General features: G+C 33.0%; 1 protein-coding gene across 16 annotated transcripts in view; it reads left to right on the top strand.

Moving 5' to 3' along the window:
- LOC115228444 (calcium-activated potassium channel slowpoke) overlaps positions 1-20,001 on the top strand; it is a 334,128-nt gene that overhangs the window by 218,652 nt on the left and 95,475 nt on the right. For 8 of the 16 annotated variants that reach the window (XR_004997920.1, XM_036500503.1, XM_036500504.1 and 5 more), the window contains exons 14-16: positions 830-906; positions 4,808-4,843; positions 18,971-19,015. Coding sequence is in view for 15 of the 16 variants with exons in the window: in XM_036500503.1 (XP_036356396.1) it covers positions 830-906; positions 4,808-4,843; positions 18,971-19,015 (158 nt within the window). In the remaining variant the exon portion in view is untranslated. Of the gene's footprint in view, positions 1-829; positions 907-4,807; positions 4,844-9,267; positions 9,274-18,970; positions 19,016-20,001 lie in introns of all 16 variants that reach the window. The other 8 variants (XM_029799032.2, XM_029799044.2, XM_036500505.1 and 5 more) reach the window with 4 other exon arrangements.

Genomic DNA, 20,001 nt, shown 5'->3' on the forward strand with positions numbered 1-20,001 from the left:
ATAACTATTAGGAACTAAGGAGAAAAATATTTTCAGACTGGTGACTGGCCCATGTGCTGGCCAGCATGAACTCTATTGAAGGTACCCAAGGGCCAAGTAATAATGTTAAAGTGGATGATGGATTAAGATTCTCACCTGAGAAGGAGCAGTCCTTCTGGTGGGGTTCCTCCCAGTTTCCATCTACCAAACTTCCCTCCCAAGGCCTTGTTTGATCAAAGACTATGGTAGAAGGCGCGAGGGCGCGTGGCTTAGTGGTTAGGGCATTCGGCTCATGATCGTAAGGTTGTGAGTTCGATTCCCAGCGACGCGTTGTATCCCTGAGCAAGACACTTTATTTCACGTTGCTCCAGTCCACTCAGCTGGCAAAAATGAGTTGTACTTGTATTTCAAAGGGTCAGCCTTGTCACTCTCTGTGTCACGCTGATTTTCCCCGAGAACTACGTTAAGGGTACACGTGTCTGTGGAATGCTCAGCCATTTGCACGTTAATTTCACGAGCAAGCTGTTCCGTTGATTGTATCAGCTGGGACCCTCGTCGTCGTAACCGGCGGAGTCTTTTTTTTTTATGGTAGAAGGCATATGCCTATGATGTCAATCAAGAGTCAACTGTATATCCATGAGCTTCAAAGTAAATTATTAACCACACAGCCATGCATATATCCATCTAGTTCCAATTTATTATTCTCTGCTATACCAATTAAAATATTTTTTCCAACCTGTCACCCATGAAATTTTCATTTCCATTTCATAATTTAGAAAATCTTGAATTTTAATTCAGGTTTCTTTCATTTTAGTATATTTATATATATTTTTTATTGTTGATATTATAGGGCTTTCTATTATTGCAAGACTTGCCATGGAGTTGTGACAGATGTTCGAGCAATTAAAAAATGTCGATGTCGACCAGGTAGGGATGTTGTTTTAATTTGCATGTGTCATTATTAATTTCAACATTGTACTAGAAATGAAGAGACAAGTTTGTAAGCTGAAAGGAATTTGAAGTATCGTTAATTGTTGTGAATCATAAAGTACATGGTGAAGAATATACAAATGTACAATATTTTATTTTGATTTCTTTGTTTTGAGGTTTGGTATATAAATATATATAAGACATACTTCAGTATAATATATTTTTCATATTCTTTGTCATTAATGTGTTTATCTACTGTAGACCTCCCACAAGGAGAATATTTTTAAAACACTCAAGTCTCAACTATAAAAATGTTTCAGTTAATCATTATTTAAAATCCACTTCCATTTTTGTAATTAATATAAAACGCAATAGTGGTATGTCATCAACCATACTGCATTAGACCTTGATCAAAATAAACTCTCAATGTTTTGATTTAGAGAAAGAGAGGAAATTATTAAGTAGTGATATTCCTATTCCCATTCACATGTTATGCAGTTAAATAACCAGACTTCTTGAAAGATATTTCATTTACCATAAAATATGTTTAACAGTCACACTTAGGACTACATCTCCAGTTATAACACCATATAATTTCTGAGTATTGTAATTGAATAGGCCCATGGCTCGATGGTTAGAGCATCAGGCTCACAATCATGAGGCTGTGAGTTCAAATCCTGGACCGGGGTGTGTGTTGTGTTCTTGAGCAAGACACTTTATTTCATGGTGCTCCAGTTTACTCAGCTGTAGAAATGAGTTGCAACATCATTGGTGCCAAACTGTATTGACCTTTGCCTTGGATAACATTGGTGACATGGAGAGGGGAGTCTGGTATGCATGGATGATTGCTGGTCTTTCATAAACAAACAACCTTGCCCAAACTTGTGCCTCAGAGGGGAACTTTGTATGTGTAATCCTATAGTCATTCATAATCAAAGGGGTCTTTACCCATTTTTATTACAACTGAAGTGCACACATTTAAAAATAATTAATGCTTTATTTAAACACATTGTCTCCATTAAAGAATGTTACAATGTCACTTGTTAAACTTTAAAAAGAATAAACTCCTGTACATTTGGTGGATTCAATACTTTATAGAATCCAAATAGTAGAACAATGTAACTGTTTAAGAATCAATGCAACCAAATTTTTTTCTGATATAATACAAAGCAATTGTAAAATAATTTCCATCTTTTTGGCCATTTTATTCACTATTTAAATACCCTTGTCTTGACACATGTGACTAAGTTCTTAAATATTGTTGTTAATCTGAATCTATAAGCTGTCATCATCTCTTTCACCCCAATTTATTGTTCTTGACCAGTACAATCTGGATTGCAATGGAATACATTATTTTTTATTTATTTTTGACCCTATTTAAAAAGAAGTCTTGAAAATGTATTAGTAGTGAGAATTATTTGTTTTGTTTTGTTTTTAACTTTTTATGATATCTATCAATATTCTTTCATTTCTTTTGTAATATCATCTCTGCAGCAACACCATCCAATACTGTATGGCACTATTTTCACTTTAGGTTATAAGAACTGTCTGAGCAAGTTATGCCACTTCTTCTCAAACTTCATACATTTCAAACAGTACCGTTTTCTTCAATGTTTTCATAAATTTCTCTCATATAATACCACTTCTTTAAGTAAACATTAAATTTTCACTAAATATCTCATTCATTTTCACTGAAGCAAAACATACTTTTCTTTTTTTTTTTTTCTTTTGTTACCAAAATTCAGTATTTCCAAACCTTTCATGTGAAATTATCTGCATACAATATGATAATGATAAGAAATGCCTCCACTCAATTTTTTCAGTAGAAAATCATGTAAATTTTACAGTATAAACTCAGACATGTTTTAATAAAATACATAATAAGTTAAGTAAATATTTTAAGTTTATAAAAACACTTTCATATGCTGAACAACTAGAATAAAGAATTTTTTGTGTTATGCTTATTGATTCCATGTGTTTTATCTAATATTAAGAAAAATCTCTTTCCTTTCTTTCTCAAATATTAACAATTTTTATTTGTTGCTAATATGAAAAATTCTACCATCAAAAACAGCAGCTATTTTAGTTCATCTTCTCACCTAATGCTAACTTATTCTATGGTGTAATAATGGCAGCAGAATACAAAAAGCTTACAAATAGAAAGAATTATTCTTAGTGAAAAATATATTGTACTAACAATGAGACTGAAATCTTTCAACTGCATTATCTAGAAATGAATTGTATAAGCCATATCAATGAAAAACCCTAAATATTGAGAGAAAGCAAGAAGCATTTAAATGTTTATCTTCATTAATCATATGACAGATAAGAAGCTCGTGTTATCAAATTAAAACAAAAATTAGAGATAATTCAACATGAAATTGTCTATATATTTGGAACTAGTTTGCTATTTATTATAGATAGTCTAGTTGAATAAACAGATAACTAGTCTTCTGCCAATGAGTAAACCTTTTACATGGTTGCTTATTCTGCTAGAAATAGTAACCAAATTGCCAAACATCATTTTCTAGCCTGAAAAAAAAGAAGAGCATATTGGACAATGTTGGATAATGTAGACTTAGATAGACTGGTTACTACTGGAACATATTTGGCCATAGGTTTGTTTTAGTCTGTGATCACCTAGAGCTAGACAACAACAAAAAATGACCAGTCATTAATAAGTATATACAGGGACAGAAAATATTTCAGTTCTAGCCTGCTGCTGAATTTATATCAAGCACAAATATCCACTACCCTGGAATATGACTCAAATATATGAATGATGCTCTTTACCATATACACACATATCAGCCAATGAACAGACTCTCTATGTGATCACTCAACATGCTTGAAATGGCAGTTAGATATTATTCAAATCACACCCTGATGACCTACAGAATATAAAGACAATAATGTCATCTTAGATGCCTTGAAACAGTTGGATTGGTCATGGCTTGCGTGCCTTTGGTCATGGCTTGAGTGCCTTTGATCACAGGTCTGCTTAATTGGGGTGACATGGAACTAAACAATAATATACACATTCTAGATTGCATACTTCTCTACAAGAAAGCTATTTTATAGATAAGACTTCACTCATGAGTGCTCTACAACATCTAACTCCATTATCATTCTTCTGCCATTGCAATGCAAAAGTTTCTACTCTGCATATGCAGTACCCTTAGCTTGACCATCAGAACAGAATGACTAGTCCTTTGACTTCATCTAACTATCTCCAACCATCATCACAGAAGAGCATTGTTGATACTCAGACTAAGAATTAGAAACATACAAATATATGTCTGCGCATGTGTGTGTGTGTGTATACACACCCTCACACCTATAGATAAATATCTATGTACATATATATTCATATATAGATACATATAAATAGCACAGTATTCACTTGATAGTAATTATAGAAGACAAAGTAAATTAATCATAATGTGTATATCATTGTGACATTGACTAGCTATGTCATAAAATTTAACAACCAGAATAACAGGCAAATCAATAATACACCATAAACTTCTATGTATAACCCTTCATCATATTTTATTGCTGCTAGCTATTCATTGCAAATCTATCTCTTCTCAGATTCTTCTCATACTGTTTCCATTATAACATAATAAAAAAAAATATTCTTTTACTTACAGCATGCTTTTTTTATTTTTAACATTTCATTTATTCAAATGGTGTTTTAAATATTTCATAGATCCATCAAATTTTCATTAATTCATATTTATATATATATATATATTTATATTTTCCTATTAATATAGTATAACTTAATTTCCTGATTCTATTAACCAACTGAAGTCCCAGACTTGAACAATTATGGAGTATTGATTAAGATAACCATACTTATTATTGTTTTCAAATTTCTTTTTCCCTCTCACAGTTGCATTATTCCGAAAAGGAGCATCCGCAGTTCTAGGTAGAGTGTAATATTATCTTATCTGTCACTGTTAGCAATCAACTCAGTCAAACTATTTCTCTTAGTGCTAACAACAGACTCTGTTGGGTCATACTTGTTAATGATAGTAAACAGTCTTCATTGGGTCGTTGCATCTAATGGTAACAACAGATTCTTTTGCACCATCCCATCAAAAATGTAATTATAGATTCTGTTGGGCCATTCCACATAATGGTAACAACAGATTCTTTTGGGTCATCCTATCTCAAAAATGTAATAACAGACTCTGTTGGGTCATTCTACCTAATGGTAACAACAGACTCTATAGAGTTATACTCCTGAATGATAACTTGGGCCTCTATTCAGCCATTTCAACTGGTGGGAACAATAGACTCTGTTGAACCATTTCCAATGCTCAGAACTGACACTGTGCAGCTGTTTCATCTAATGATAGCTTCAGTCAGTGTTGAGCGATTTCATATAATGGTAACAACAGGTTTTGTTTGGCCATTCCTCCTAATGGTTAAAAAACAGCCTCTGTTGGACCAATCTTCTTCTCATTAGCATTAACAGAATCTGTTCAACTACTTTCTTTCTCTTTAGCTGCTTCTTTTCTTAACTAAAATAATGACTTCGGATATTTTAATTTGGGAAAACTCTTTTATTTTATCTATTTGTTGCTTTCAGTATGATTCATTTATTGGATTATTGGCACATATATCGATTTTAAGAATACCTAAGCTGGCGTCTACTCATTTATATTCCTGATAAGGACTCATTTTCTTATGGCATTTTTTTCATGATTCATATAAAAATACTAATACACAACTACAGAAATTTTAACTATTTTTTTGCTTTCATTTTAAACTTATCCATCCATAGATAACTTATTATGAGGAATTCAGTTCTATAAATCTTTGAAGAACAATCTCAGTTTTTCTCTAAGATGTGCCAGTAAAACTTGTAAATGACTTTAGTATTTCTTATATGTCACAAAGTCTGGTCCATTGATATTTGTCGCTGCTGTGCATTATGTATTTCTTATTGTACTTTTGTTTCTTTTCTAAAGGTGAACTTTTTTATTCGCTTTCGGTATTTTCATTTCTGTTATTTGTCTTGTCGTTCCATAATTAAGTGTATATGCGAACATATAAATACAAACATATACATACATACACACACATACACACACATAAATACATACACACACATATAAATATACATAAATACATACACACACACATGCATACACACATACATACATACATACACACTCACATACATACACACTCACATACATACACACATACATACATACATACATGCATACTACACACATACATACATACATACACATGCACATACATACATACATGCATGCATGCATGCATACACACATACAGACATACACACACACACACACACACACACACACACACATACACACACACATACATATATACATACATACATACAATGTATGTAATTAGGCCTTTCTGCACTATTCAGAGTTTCATGTAATAGATATTTCATCATAAGATGTGTATAATGTGAAACTCCAAGTAGCAGTGCAAAAGGCACCAATCAACTACATTAAATAATTCTATAGTACTGAGTACTCTTTCTCTCATTCATGACTGTATGTATATATATATATTGAATAGCCTGTTTGTATTCTCATTCACAGTGATATTGTATAAGAACATCTTTGTGTGTAAAGACACTGATATGTACACTTGTATTTATAAAAAGAAATCATTCTATATGAATACTATGCACCTTTGACATTCTGCATCATATGTATGTCTCTTCATAGTAACTTGAATTTGTTTGTTTTTGGGGGGTTTTTTTTCATTGTTTACTTGAATTTTTTTTATATATTTATCTTTCATTTATTGTCCCAACTCTTCCCAAAATGTTCTTGTCTTTTTGGGAGTTTCTTCTCCAAACTTCATGAAAATACCTTACTCTATTTGCATTTAAATCTCATCAAAAACAACTTTATCTTTCATCCTTTAAGGAAGATTGATAAATTAAGTAGCAGGCAAATACTGAGGTTGACTCAATAGGAAACACCTTTCCCCAAATGTATGGCTGTGGTTGCCTGTTTAAGAAATTATTCCAATGAACAGAATATGTGGGACAGGGGAAAAAATGCTTTCCAGTATTTATTCTGGTTCTCTAACTTCTAATTCCAAATTCCATACCAGTCACCTTTGCCTTTTATTCTTCTGAGGTTGATAGAATAAAATACTAGTCATATGTTAAGATCTATGTTATCAATTGTTCCTCCTTATTATTATTGTTATTATTATTAGATCCCCAGCATTGAAGCCATGCTACTGAAGTCCCACCTCCGATGGGCAGGGCATGTCTCCAGAATGGAGAACCATCGCCTTCCTAAGATTGCCCTGTTTGGCGAACTCTCCACCGGCCACACTGAGTGAGAGGAGCTCCAAGGAAGCGCTACAAAGACTGCCTCAAGAAGTCTCTAACAGTATGTCATATTAACCACCAATGCTGGTCAGACCTGGCTGCAGACCGTGATGTCTGGCGCCACATGATCTTCAACGCAGTCAGCAAGTTTGAGGAACAAAGAAGAGATGCACTTAAGGACAAGAGATGCAGGAGGAAGGCACGGGCCGTCTCTGACACCACACCGGATGTTACCTTCGTCTGTGGACACTGCTCACAGACCTGCCTTTCCCATATCGGACTTGTCAGTCATGAGCGTGCATGCACATGACGTGGACAGCCTTCCTGATCTTCGTTCATGAAGCGAGCCATGATGATGATGAGTAGTAGTAGTAATAATAATAATAAGGCAGAATCATTAGCACACCAGGCAAAATGCTTAGTGGTATTTTGTTCATCTTTAGGTTCTGAGTTCAAGGTCAACTTTGCCTTTCATCCTTTCAAGGTTGATAAATCAAGTATCACTCAAGTACTGAAGTCAGTGGAATCAACTTACCCTCTTCCTACAAATTTCAGGCTTTGTGCCTATAGTAGAAAGGATTATTATTTTTCTTTTTAAAGAGCTGAAGGATTGGTAGAATCATTAGAGCTTTGGACAAAATGCCTTGGGGTAATTAGTTCCTGATCTTTACATTCTGAGTTCAAATCCTGCTACAGTCAATTTTGCCTTTCAGAGTCAATAAATCAGAATGCCAATGAAGTATCGAGGTTGATGTAATTGACTATTTCCCTCACCTCTAATTTGATGTTTTTTGCCTTTGGAAGAAATCATTTTAATTATTACTATTAGAGCAGTGAGTTAGCTGAAGCATTTGTGTCAGAAACAGTGCAACACAATATTTCTTCCTACTCTTATGTTCCGAGTTCAATCTCTTCTGAAGTCAGTTTTACCTTTCCTCCTTTTGGGTTTGATAAAATAAAGTATCAGCCAAGTTCTGGGTTTGGTGGTATCAGCCAAATCCCTACTTCTGAAATTGCTGGCCTTATGCCAAAATTTGAAACCATTAATTATTATTATTGTGAAGGCGCATGGCTCAGTGGTTAGAGCGTCGAACTTACAACCGTCAGGTTGTGAGTTCGAATCCCAGACCGAGCTGCATGTTGTGTTCTTGAGCAAGACACTTTATTTCACGTTGCTCCAGTTTACTCAGCTGTAGAAATGAGTTGCGATGTCAATGGTGCCAAGCTGTATCAGCCTTTGCCTTTCTCTTGGATAACATCGGTGGCATGGAGAGGGGAGGCTGGTATGCATGGGCAACTGTTGGCCTTCCATAAACAACCTTGCCCGGACTTGCGCCGGGAGGGTAACTTTCTAGGTGCAATCCCACGGTCATTCATGACCGAAGGGGTCTCCACAATTATTATTATTGTTGTTTTTATTATTATTATTATCATTATTATTAAGGCAGAAGCTGGCAGAATTGTTAGTGCATAGAACAAAATATTTAGCCGTAATTTGTCTGTCTTACATCCTGAGTTCAAACTCTGCCAAAGTTTCAGGGTTGATTAAATGAGTATCAGCTGAGCACTGAAATCAATGTTATCAGCTAGTTCCTCCACCAAAATCTCAGGCCTTGTCACTATAATACAAAGGATTTTATTATTACATTTTCCAGTTTTTTTGTTTTTTTTTGTAACTATTTAATATATTGTTACTTTTTCCCTACACATAAGGTAAGTAATGTTTCATTTATAATTAACCTTTGATTTTGTTTATTGATCATTGCATTAATTTATTCTTTGCTAAAATTAAATATATGCAAAATAGGTCCCTATACATGCTTTTTTGATTTTTTTTTTTTCAGTACATATTTTAAATATCAACGTTTATTTCTACAGGCTGTTACTACTTTAGCTATGAAAAATATTCTTTTTCACTGTTTATTATTCATACAGTTGTTTTTGTTCCCCTTTCTTTCTTTCTGTCTCTCAAAATTTTTGAGATAATCCATCTTTATTTCTTTTTACAGCATCGGGTAAGAAAATACAGCACTTTGTAACTATTATGGTTAGATGGCAGTAATATGCCACACACATCTTGTGCTTTATTTAATGCATTTAAATCACTGTGGTTATTGTTGTTGTGGTTTCAACCATTGTATCTTTTGATTTTTAATAGTTAGTGAAAATATGCCAGTAGTTGAATGGTATAATAGCCCTTTGTTTGCATGAATTGGATTTACCCTTTAGTTTTGTGTATGTGTGTGTGTGTGTGTGTATGCGGATATATATGTTTATATATTTGAGTTTTTTTCTCAGTTTATGTTTTATGGCTTTTGTAAGTTGAATAAATGATATCATCACAGTTTATATTAGATATAACAAACCTATGCCAGACACTGTACACACACTAACCCAAAGGTATATTCAGCACTTTTATGCTTTGTTCCACAAAATATAGAAGATAGATACTCACCGTATTTAGTCTTGTGTATGCTGTACCCTATACTTTGCATGGAAAAGCTGATGCAAATTTTTTATAATCTTAATTCTGCATGGAAGATGAGACTATAAGGGCTAGGGAGCTTTCCAAAATTGTATTACATGTGTACTGTTCTTAGTAGAATTAAACAATTAAATTTTGAACACATTGATTTAGGAATAACCACATCATGCATAATACATAACCAAAAATTATATTATGATATCAAAGAAAACCATTAAAGCAAATTTAATAAGTCATCAATTAATGTTCAAGGTTAAGCTCAATTATGAAATTATCAATCAATAACAAAATATTATTAATTACAACTTAAAGAAATCAATGTTAAAATCAATTTAGAAGTCAGTTAAATGTTTCCTCATCACTGATGCTAAAAACGACCTCCTATTTCTTGTTGTATCAAATGTTTGTCTGCATCCTATGATGTTGTTAATTCATCCATCTTCTTGTTTTTGGTTGTGTTGGTCATTAACTCACAAATGGTAATCTTCAGAAGCCCTCTTTTTTCAAGAAGCTCTAAATTACTATCTCATTTGGAATATCATCCCATGCATTCTTCACCCAGTATTTTATAAGAGACACACTTGATTTCTTGAAGTTGCCATTTTTGGTCAGTTTCTTTTAGTATGAAGACATTTAAGTCATCTACATCTGACACATTCTATCCTTCAATAACTTATTCAGCACCACATCCTTCAGATGACAGTGAGGCAATCCAAGGTTGTGGTAGAAGACATTTATCCGAGGTGTTGCACAGTAGATGAAGCCTCAGACCACACGAGTGTGAGATGAACTTAGCATTTGGCAATGCTTGTAACATTACATATATGTCTATACTTAGCTAAGCACTTACACATTCACACATACATATACACACATATGCATTCATACATATACACACAGGCCATTCTTGATATGTAGAAAAGGTGTAGGTAGAAACTCCATAAGAAACTCCAGTGCAAGCAATGGATACATAAGAGGTGCAGTAATATCAGAGGAAGGTTAACAGGGAAAATTGTCTTTGTGTGTGACAGATGCACAGGTATAATAAACACTAGAAATATACAGAAAATAGATTCTATCAGATGCCAAGTGGGATATCTAGATGATGATAGCTTTCATTATCTAGATGACCAAGTCAGCAGCGGAGGTAGATGCCCTGAGAGTGTAGCTGCTAGAATAAGAATAGGTTGGGCAAAGTTCAGAGAGCTTCTACCTTTGTTAATAACAAAGGTCCTCTCCTCAGAGTAAAAGACAGATTGTATGATGCCTGTGTGTAAACAGCCATGCTACAAGGCAGTGAAACATGGACTGTGACTGCAGGAGACATGTGAAAGCTTGAAAGAAATGAATCTAATATGCTCTTCTAGATGTGGAATGGTAGTGTGCATGTATGACAGAGTGTAAGCATCTTAAGAGAAAAATTGATTATAAGGGACATCAGTTATGATATGTAAGAGAGATGACTGTGCTGGTATAGTCATGTGATGTGTATTTACTTCGTTATATTGTTTAGTACATCAAAAGAATTGACATTGTTAATCAATTCAAGTGTTACTTTTTCATTAACTTAATTTCTTTTGATTAAAGTGCTCTGGTTAATTATTATAGAATAATAGAAATTTAGCTTTAATTAACAGAGATCCAACTAATTATTCTGAGGAAAATATCTTAAGGAAAAACACAGAGAATAGTGAAGATCTCTGCAAAACTTTGGAGGAAAGGGAAGGCAAAAGGAGAGGAAAGAAAGCAGAGGGGGGGGGGGTAATTGATATATAGAGATAGCCATGATCACGGCAATCATAACCTATAAATGCTTAAATAGAAAGAAAATTGGGTAAATCTAATGGAGAAAGTAAGCAACACTGTTGGAAGGAAGAAGGTGTTGACATAAACAAATAAATGTGTATACTAGACTAATGGAAGTAGTTTAGGCTATAATCAATCTCAACATAAAGGATATAAGTTTATGTCAGTTAAATATTGAAATTTAGAGATATCATTTATTTAGCTGTTTTGAAGTTATCAGTCAAAAGGCTAGAATTAATGGTTGAAAGATAGAAACAATATTCCTAAACTGAAAACCATGAATCCCAATGTTTCTCATTGTCACATTATTATTGAATATAAAATAAGTCAATTGAAATCATATAGGCTATGTAGATAGGTCAGATCACTTGTGATAATTTAAATTTATGAGGAGTATCAAGGAAATGTTAAAAATTTATAAGAATTGCAAAGACCATATATTTTACAAGTGTTGAAAGAATTTAAAGAATTATAAAGAATTATAAAAGCCATAACTAGAGAGGGTGCAGTAAATATTGTAAAGATACCACCTAAGGATAAGAGCAAATAATAAAATTATCTAATTATAATATATATAAAATGACAATCGTTGATATATGCCATTAGAACTAAAGGTACACAAACGTAGCTTAAATATGATCAGTTATTAGTATTAAGCTATGCTAGGCTATTTAATTATAATCAATGACTCTTATCATTAGTAATTAAGGTCTGTATTGTAGGTTATAGATATGTATCTAGACTCAGAGAACACTTTATAGAATTGGTTTAAAGTATAAGAAAGTTCTATGGATAGAATGTAAGCATTTGATCCTTAATTCATCTGATCTATTAACAGTTTAAGATTTCTAACAGTTCCTAACAGCAAAGATTGTAATCATATCTATCACTTACATAAGTCTTAGCATGTCTAACAACATTTCACGTTAGAGGGTCCTCAATATTTTAGTCCTTTAACTCCCAGACTTTCACAGAGAGCAATATTGTTTCCACTTTATCTCTCCTTGCAAATGTGTGTTATATATCTTGATTTAAAATTAGAGGAAGTGGATCCTACATAAGTGAAAATATATGGATTAGTTTTACCATTGCATTTATATACAAGGTTTTAATCAGGTATTTATTTCCTAGAATTTCTTCTAAAAATTGCATAATCTAGTTAATGTCAGGATGGAAATATTGTGGGTTACATAACTTATACCACTATGCAGTACACAGCCATTATCAGTAGAGTGTGCAGTAGCCACTCCATCAACACTTACATTACCATGATTTGTACTGTTGCTTTGTATATATGCACATATACACAAAAATATATGTATGCATACATCATATCAAAACCAAGTAATATAAGTGAAACTCCATTGGGTTTGACAATAAATATTTACGAGACCTATTGAGTCAAGTACATCAACATCAAAATAAAAATCAAATGGAAATTGTAGTTGTGATACCCATGCTGGTGGCACTTAAAAAGGAAAATCCGAACGTGGTTAATGCCAGCACCGCCTTGACTGGCATGCGTGCTGGTGGCATGTAAAAGGCACCAACCGATTGTGGCCGTTGTCAGCCTCCTCTGGCCCCTGTGCCGGTGGCACGTAAAAAGCACCCATTACACTCACAGAATGGTTGGTATTAGGAAGGGCATCCAGCTGTAGAAACACTGCCAGATTAGACTAGAGCCTGGTGCAGCCTCCAGGCTTCCCAGACCCCGGTTGAACCGTCCAACCCATGCTAGCATGGAAATTAGATGTTAAACGATGATGATGATGAATTGTTCAATCAACTGAACTTACCAAAGTACTCAATATGCACCCATACACGGAACATAGTATATAATTTTGTATCTAGGAATTTGGACACCACAATCTTCATGAGACTTTTGAAGTAGATCCATATATAAAAGATAAGTTTGCTTTTCCTACAAACCATAAAACCATGGTATAGGAAAAACCAAATGCACTAAATATATATACATATGTATGTGCATACACTTGTATGTACAAGCACATGCAATAATTATGGCTAGCCTATTTGTTTCAAAAATAATAAAACTTGTCTTTGTGTTCCCATAATTAATGTAATAATTATAAATTATATAAGCTTTAATTACATGGTTTGGTGTTTCATTTGTAGATTAGTTTAGAAATACATTATTAACATTCTAGATTGCAAATTTTGGTACTGATGTTGTTTAGTTGGTTTTATTTGTCATAGATTTTTAATACCAAAATACCCTATGGAATATTCAACAATGTGGGAATATATATTCCCATAGTGAACCTTGTTCACTATGAAAGAAGAGAAAATCATGGAATTAAATACTATGAGGTTTGTGGAACAATTGTATCAGCAAAAATAAAGAAAGGTGCAATGAGATCTCTGGTAGATTGACTGAAAGCTGAATTTTAAGTGTAACACATAAGGCAGAATGGCTTAGAATATCAGAAATCATGACTTTAGCCAGAAATTTTTCAAATGGCACATAGATGTTGTTGGCAGAATTAGTGATAGTATAATTACTAGGAGGTTGGAATTAAGGATTTTATAGTGACTATGATGTAGATAGGAGATAATTTTATAGAAGTGATATTGCAAAAAAATAAAGATATATTTTTACCATGCAAAAACCAGATTATGTAGCTAATGTTAAGAAGTGTTATCCTGTAATTTTAGCAAAACATGAGCAATGAAAGAGAAATTGAACTTTGTCTGTAAGATGGTTATTGCTAATTTAATATTAAAGACTATACAAGTATTCAAGAAAGCATTAAGGAACATATAACAAAAGAATATTGAACATGCTAGGTAAAAAGTGCCATGAGTTTGTGATGACAGGTTCTTATGTTAAAGATAAATTAAGGAATTCCTAGGAAGAATTAGTTCAGAATTCACAATATTTAGCTTCACAATTGGAGAGGGAATGACACATCATCATCATCATCATCGTTGAACCGTCCAAGAACCAATATAGGTGGAAGAGAGGAGCAAGTGTGTGATAGTAAAAGTAACATCTTTCCTTCACTGCATTTACCCACTGTCCTTTACCCTCTGCTTCATTTTCCTTCCACTGCCCTCTCCCCACAGCTTCACCTCCTCCAACATCTCTTCCAATCATTCTTCCTCTGGTCTACCCTCACAACTCCCACATCTCTCCTTTGATTACTTTCTCAAGATTCCTGTCTACTTTAATTCATTTCTCCTTTTTTTCCAACTTTCTGTCCATACTAATTTTTTTATGATGTTGGATAACCCTAAATCCCCACACACATCCCACTCATTCACCTTTCAACTCTAACCTCCCATTTTTTCTCAACCCCTGTTCCTACTCCCTTTTTTTCCCCTGTTCCTTATCAACTCCTTCCCATCTTTTCATCTTATAATCTCTCATTCCTCTACATAAAATCATTGCTAACTCTTAATTGTATGGGCCATTTTCCATCCTTAGCCTTGTAAGTTACAAGACAATTTTCAGTAGGCAAATTTCATAAGAAAAAAAAGACACCCATTACAGTCTAAAAAGTGGTTATCATCAGGAAATGCATCCACCCATAGAAATTATGCCAGCATAAACATCGGTACATGACACAGTCCTCCAGTTCATCAGATCCACTCAAACTCTCCAAACCATACCAGCATGAAAGCCAGATGTTAAATGTTGCTGATGTATGTAGTTGGAATGTTAATAGCTGTAACCTGTATGACATAGTGGCTGCATGGATGACAGGGTGAAAACTATCCTATAGTCTGAGTCAAAAGAACCTGGACATTCCTTCATAGCATCAGTGTTCCTCATCACTTTTGTGTGTAGAAGACAACAGCAGCTGGAGTGTTCATCAATTGTATGCAATGTGTTTACATTACTGATTCAGTATGTTTGTTTTTTTTGTTAACCCATCTCAGATAAGTTACAACAGTGTTTATGTTAGTCAACATAAACTATGTAGGATGATAACAGGTTTGTTAGCTATATTAACAAACATCAATTCTACAAATCATTTAACATGTGCGATAAGTTGTTTTAGTAACACATGTTTTTAAAAAAACTGACCCCAATACAGCTGTTCATATTTCATATCTAAGTAATATTAAATGGCTTTATGTATTATTAGCATGACTGCAAGATTGTAAGTGGAGACATGTGTGAACAATATGCTTAAATTCAAGAGATTGGTAAGCCTAATAACAGAATAGCTTCTAGTTATACTAATTGAATATAAAATTACAAAGAAGAGTTTTTAACAAGAGAAACAAGTGGCTGCCTTTCTGATTGGTTGACTAGACTAATGTGGTAATTTATAGGAGCAATTGTCTATTTAGTAGAGATATGACAAAATTTGCAGCATAGTAGTTGAATAGTAAGATAAAGCTTGGAGTTAAGTTAAAACTTTTATTTGAAACTGAGATCACATACAACTCATATTGCTCTCTTTACATATTCGTCTCTTCCCATTCTATTAATTTGAAGGAATAGCTAACTAGATTTCTTAATAGCATTAAAGGTGTGAAATAATTTCAGTCTTGCTATAACTTTAGTTCAAAATAATCTCTTGCTAACAATACAAACTCAGTTTCTTATGTAGATATTTTACTTTTAAAAATACTGTGTTCCCTATCAATACATATATTAACATAAGTAACTAAAGTATTGGACTACTGACTTGTTTGTTATATTTTCTACCTCAGATATTTCAATGTCTTCCACTAGCATTTTTTTTTAAATTCTGAAAGCTTTGCTTCATCTAACTCCAGAAATAAATAACAGAGCTTATGACAATGTTATTTATCATACACAAAAGATATTTATGTGCTAAGAAATTAAAACTACCAAAACAGTTTCTACACCTTTTTAGCAACTGGAAACATCATGTCACTTCATGCTACTCTGTAGATAATTTTGATTGAATCATATACTTATGTGGGGGGGGGGGTCTTTAATTGTAAAAATGTCATGATAGAATTCAGTACATAATAAACTTTGTCCTGACTAAAAAGAAATTATGAGTGTAATAGAGAATTATGGGTTATTTTTGAAGGCAACACAATCATATCTAGCTGGTGGATTGATACTGAATATTCACTTTAAGAAGAATTCTCTTTAAAATAATCAATATGCCAACATTCAGATGTGTTGTAGGTTAGGGCCATATTAACCTGATCAAGCAACCCTATGATCAATGTGTGTGTTTTAGTTTTCTGGAGATTTAATGCAAACAGAATACCCTTATATGCAACAATGTTATTATAATTTTAAAAATTCTAACCATTTATAACAACATATTCTAGTTAAAAATTACTATAGAAAGACAAATAAATACTAAATTCTTAACGAAGCTATAAGTTTCTAAATCTAATAACAAGCTTGTTGACCATACACATGTATAAGCATATGGCCAACATGCATCATATATGACTTGGAAGCTTACAGTTTGGAATTTAGGATTACATAAGTGATTAGCAGTAATTTGTCACTTTCTATCAATGTAGTAATAACAATATATTAGCATGTGTTTGTCTCTGTGTATGTGTATATATATATATATATTATATATATATATATATATATATATATATATATATATATATATGCATATGTATGTATATATGTGTCTATATATATATATATGCATATGTATGTATATATGTGTGTGTGTATATATATATATATATATATACACACATATGTAAATGTGTATATATATATATATATCATCATCATCATCATCATTTAACTAGAAAGGTTTTGGCCAGTATTGACCCAGGCCATGTCTAACATAATAGCACCACATGGCGATGTCTTTCAATTCAGGATTTGGGCACCGAGGCCCATTCGAGCAGAGAGTTATTGTTTGCAGAGACATATCCAGGTGTGGGTGGTTTGTCCAGGGCTGCTTGAAGGAATTTGTCCAAAGACTTCTTGAATTTTGTGTGGTCAGTTTCTGTTTTGATATGTCCTGGTGTAATGCTGAAGAGAGCGGGGCCAATTGAGGTGAAATAATTGTGCTGTATTGTTGTTATGAGATGCGATTTAGATTTTTGTTGTGGATGGATGGCATGGGGTCCAAGTCTTGGGTGTATTTTGAAGGTGATGCCAACATCATTTGGACAGTGCTGATGGAATATTTTCCACATCATACAGATAATGTAGCGTTCACAGCGTCATTGGAGTGAATACAGTTTCAGCTTTTCTAGTCGACCCCAGTAGTCAAGGTCTGACATGCCATCTATCTTTTTCATGATTGACCTTTAGGGAGCTTCAATTTTCATATTTTGTTTCGTGTAGGGAAACCACAGTAGACAGCAGTATTCAAGGTGGGGTCGGGCAAAAGTGGAGAAGAGAAAGATAGTGGTGTGGGAATCTCTTGACTGGAAGGTTCTGAGAATCCAGGAACACATTCTGCAGGCCAATATATATATATATATATATACATATGTAAATGTATATATATATATATATATATATATATATGTGTGTGTGTGTGTGTGTGTGTAAATGTTTATATATATATATATAGAGAGAGAGAGAGGTTATGTGAGGTAATGGTGTCAATAAGACCCAAAGGTGTCAGGTAAGACTTATAGTTAAGCTCCAGGTTCGGTGATTATGCGAATGAAGAGTCCAACGTAGGTCATATATCAGCATGTGTATATATAAAAAGATTTCCAGGCCCCACCCAGATGAACTTATCCAAAGTCAACTCAACAATTATTTTTAAAATTTTATTTCAGTTGTAATCTACCACTAAATGCATAATCCATATTTAAACAATGGTTATACTCAAAGAAATTCCATTAATGTACTAAGTTTGAATCTAGTGTCTCGTGAAATTTTTCATTTTAGAATTCAAGAATTCTCTTCCAAATAACTATTGTGTCTGCTTCTAGATTTGTTCCTCTTTAGGCCCTGCTTGGCCCTGATCAGATACACTTCTGGTTAAATTTGTTCCATTTTGAAAGGTTGGGTATAACATGTCTAGGACTATATTATTTACTGTGACCTTTTTGTTATGATATTTGAGCTTAAGTGATTCAAATAAAATTGAATGTGGGTCTCATCATTTAATAGTAGAAGCCACAAACATCAATAAATTTGTAAAAGAAGCCTTGTTCAGCATGCAAGGAACTTCAAAGACTAAGGTTTTAACAAAATAATGGTATTAGTAACAAATATGAAAATATTAAAATTTTAGACAGAAATTATTAAAAATTGGAGAAAATTAATCTTTGGTTTAACATGTGATAAATATTAATAAAATCCAGATAAAATAAAAACCATGTGCTTCAGAGAGGAATTATATTCAATATGAAGAAAACCATGTATTATCTACCTCCTGTTTTTATCATGTGTAATTTTTTTATGCCTCTGCTTTGAAGGTATGTTATGTTCTCAACTAAACTTCCTTGTTACTTTTTCCCTTCAGCATTACAAAGAAGGTCTGAATTGACACACACAGACAACCAAATAGGTATTCAAATAGATTTATCACTGCCACTACACATCTCAATCCTTCTCTCTCTCTCTTCTATGTCTCTTTCTCTCTCCCACTGTGTGTAATTTCACTCTCTTTGCCTCACTTCTGCTTTTCTGGCCTTCACTTGCTCAACTTCACTGTATATGTATATTTCGAGGACATTTACAGAGACCTACACATGTGGGTATATATATATATATATATATATATAAAATACACATGCATATACTTTTATTTATACACTATATATTCATGAATTTTATATATGTATATATAATATGTATGTATGCATATTTTGTGTCTATGCATATATATATATATATATATATACTTCAAAAGTCGTACCTCAGCAAGGCTCCAGTTGAATTACTAAAACTGGCAAAAATTAAATGAAATAATATTGCTAACATTAGTCACTCCAACAGAGTACTGAATACAGTTTGTTATGGAAGTATTCCTAGTCAGCAAAAATATGTATCTATGGGAATCAGGATATGAATCTTTTGTCACTGGTTTCATATCATCCATTTATTCTCACAAACATTTGTCAAGCTTTCACTGAAGTTTACAGTGGCCACATTAAGTATTGATGGATGGCAGAGTTTCACATATGTAATACGAGGATTTGAGTACTACTTCTTCTGCAGTTGTCTCACTAGGAAGATGGTATTCTTGGTACCTTTTCGCAGCACAAAGCCAAACTAAATTCATTTAGCTATCAATCAGGTTATAATTCTTCAAATTTCATAATCTGTTTCATCAATTTGATCATATTATATATATATAAAACTTAGAAAAAAAAACACCTTTTATCAATTCAAAATGAACAATTAAATTACACCAACTAGAAAATTACATATAATAGAAATATATATATATATAATAATAATAATAATAATTTGAGGGAATATTATTTCTAAATTGAATTTTTCCCCGTCAGTTAGGAATAATATTCCCTCAAATTATTATTATTATTATAT

The sequence above is a fragment of the Octopus sinensis genome, linkage group LG2 (assembly GCF_006345805.1).
Source record: "Octopus sinensis linkage group LG2, ASM634580v1, whole genome shotgun sequence".
Taxonomy (NCBI): domain Eukaryota; kingdom Metazoa; phylum Mollusca; class Cephalopoda; order Octopoda; family Octopodidae; genus Octopus; species Octopus sinensis.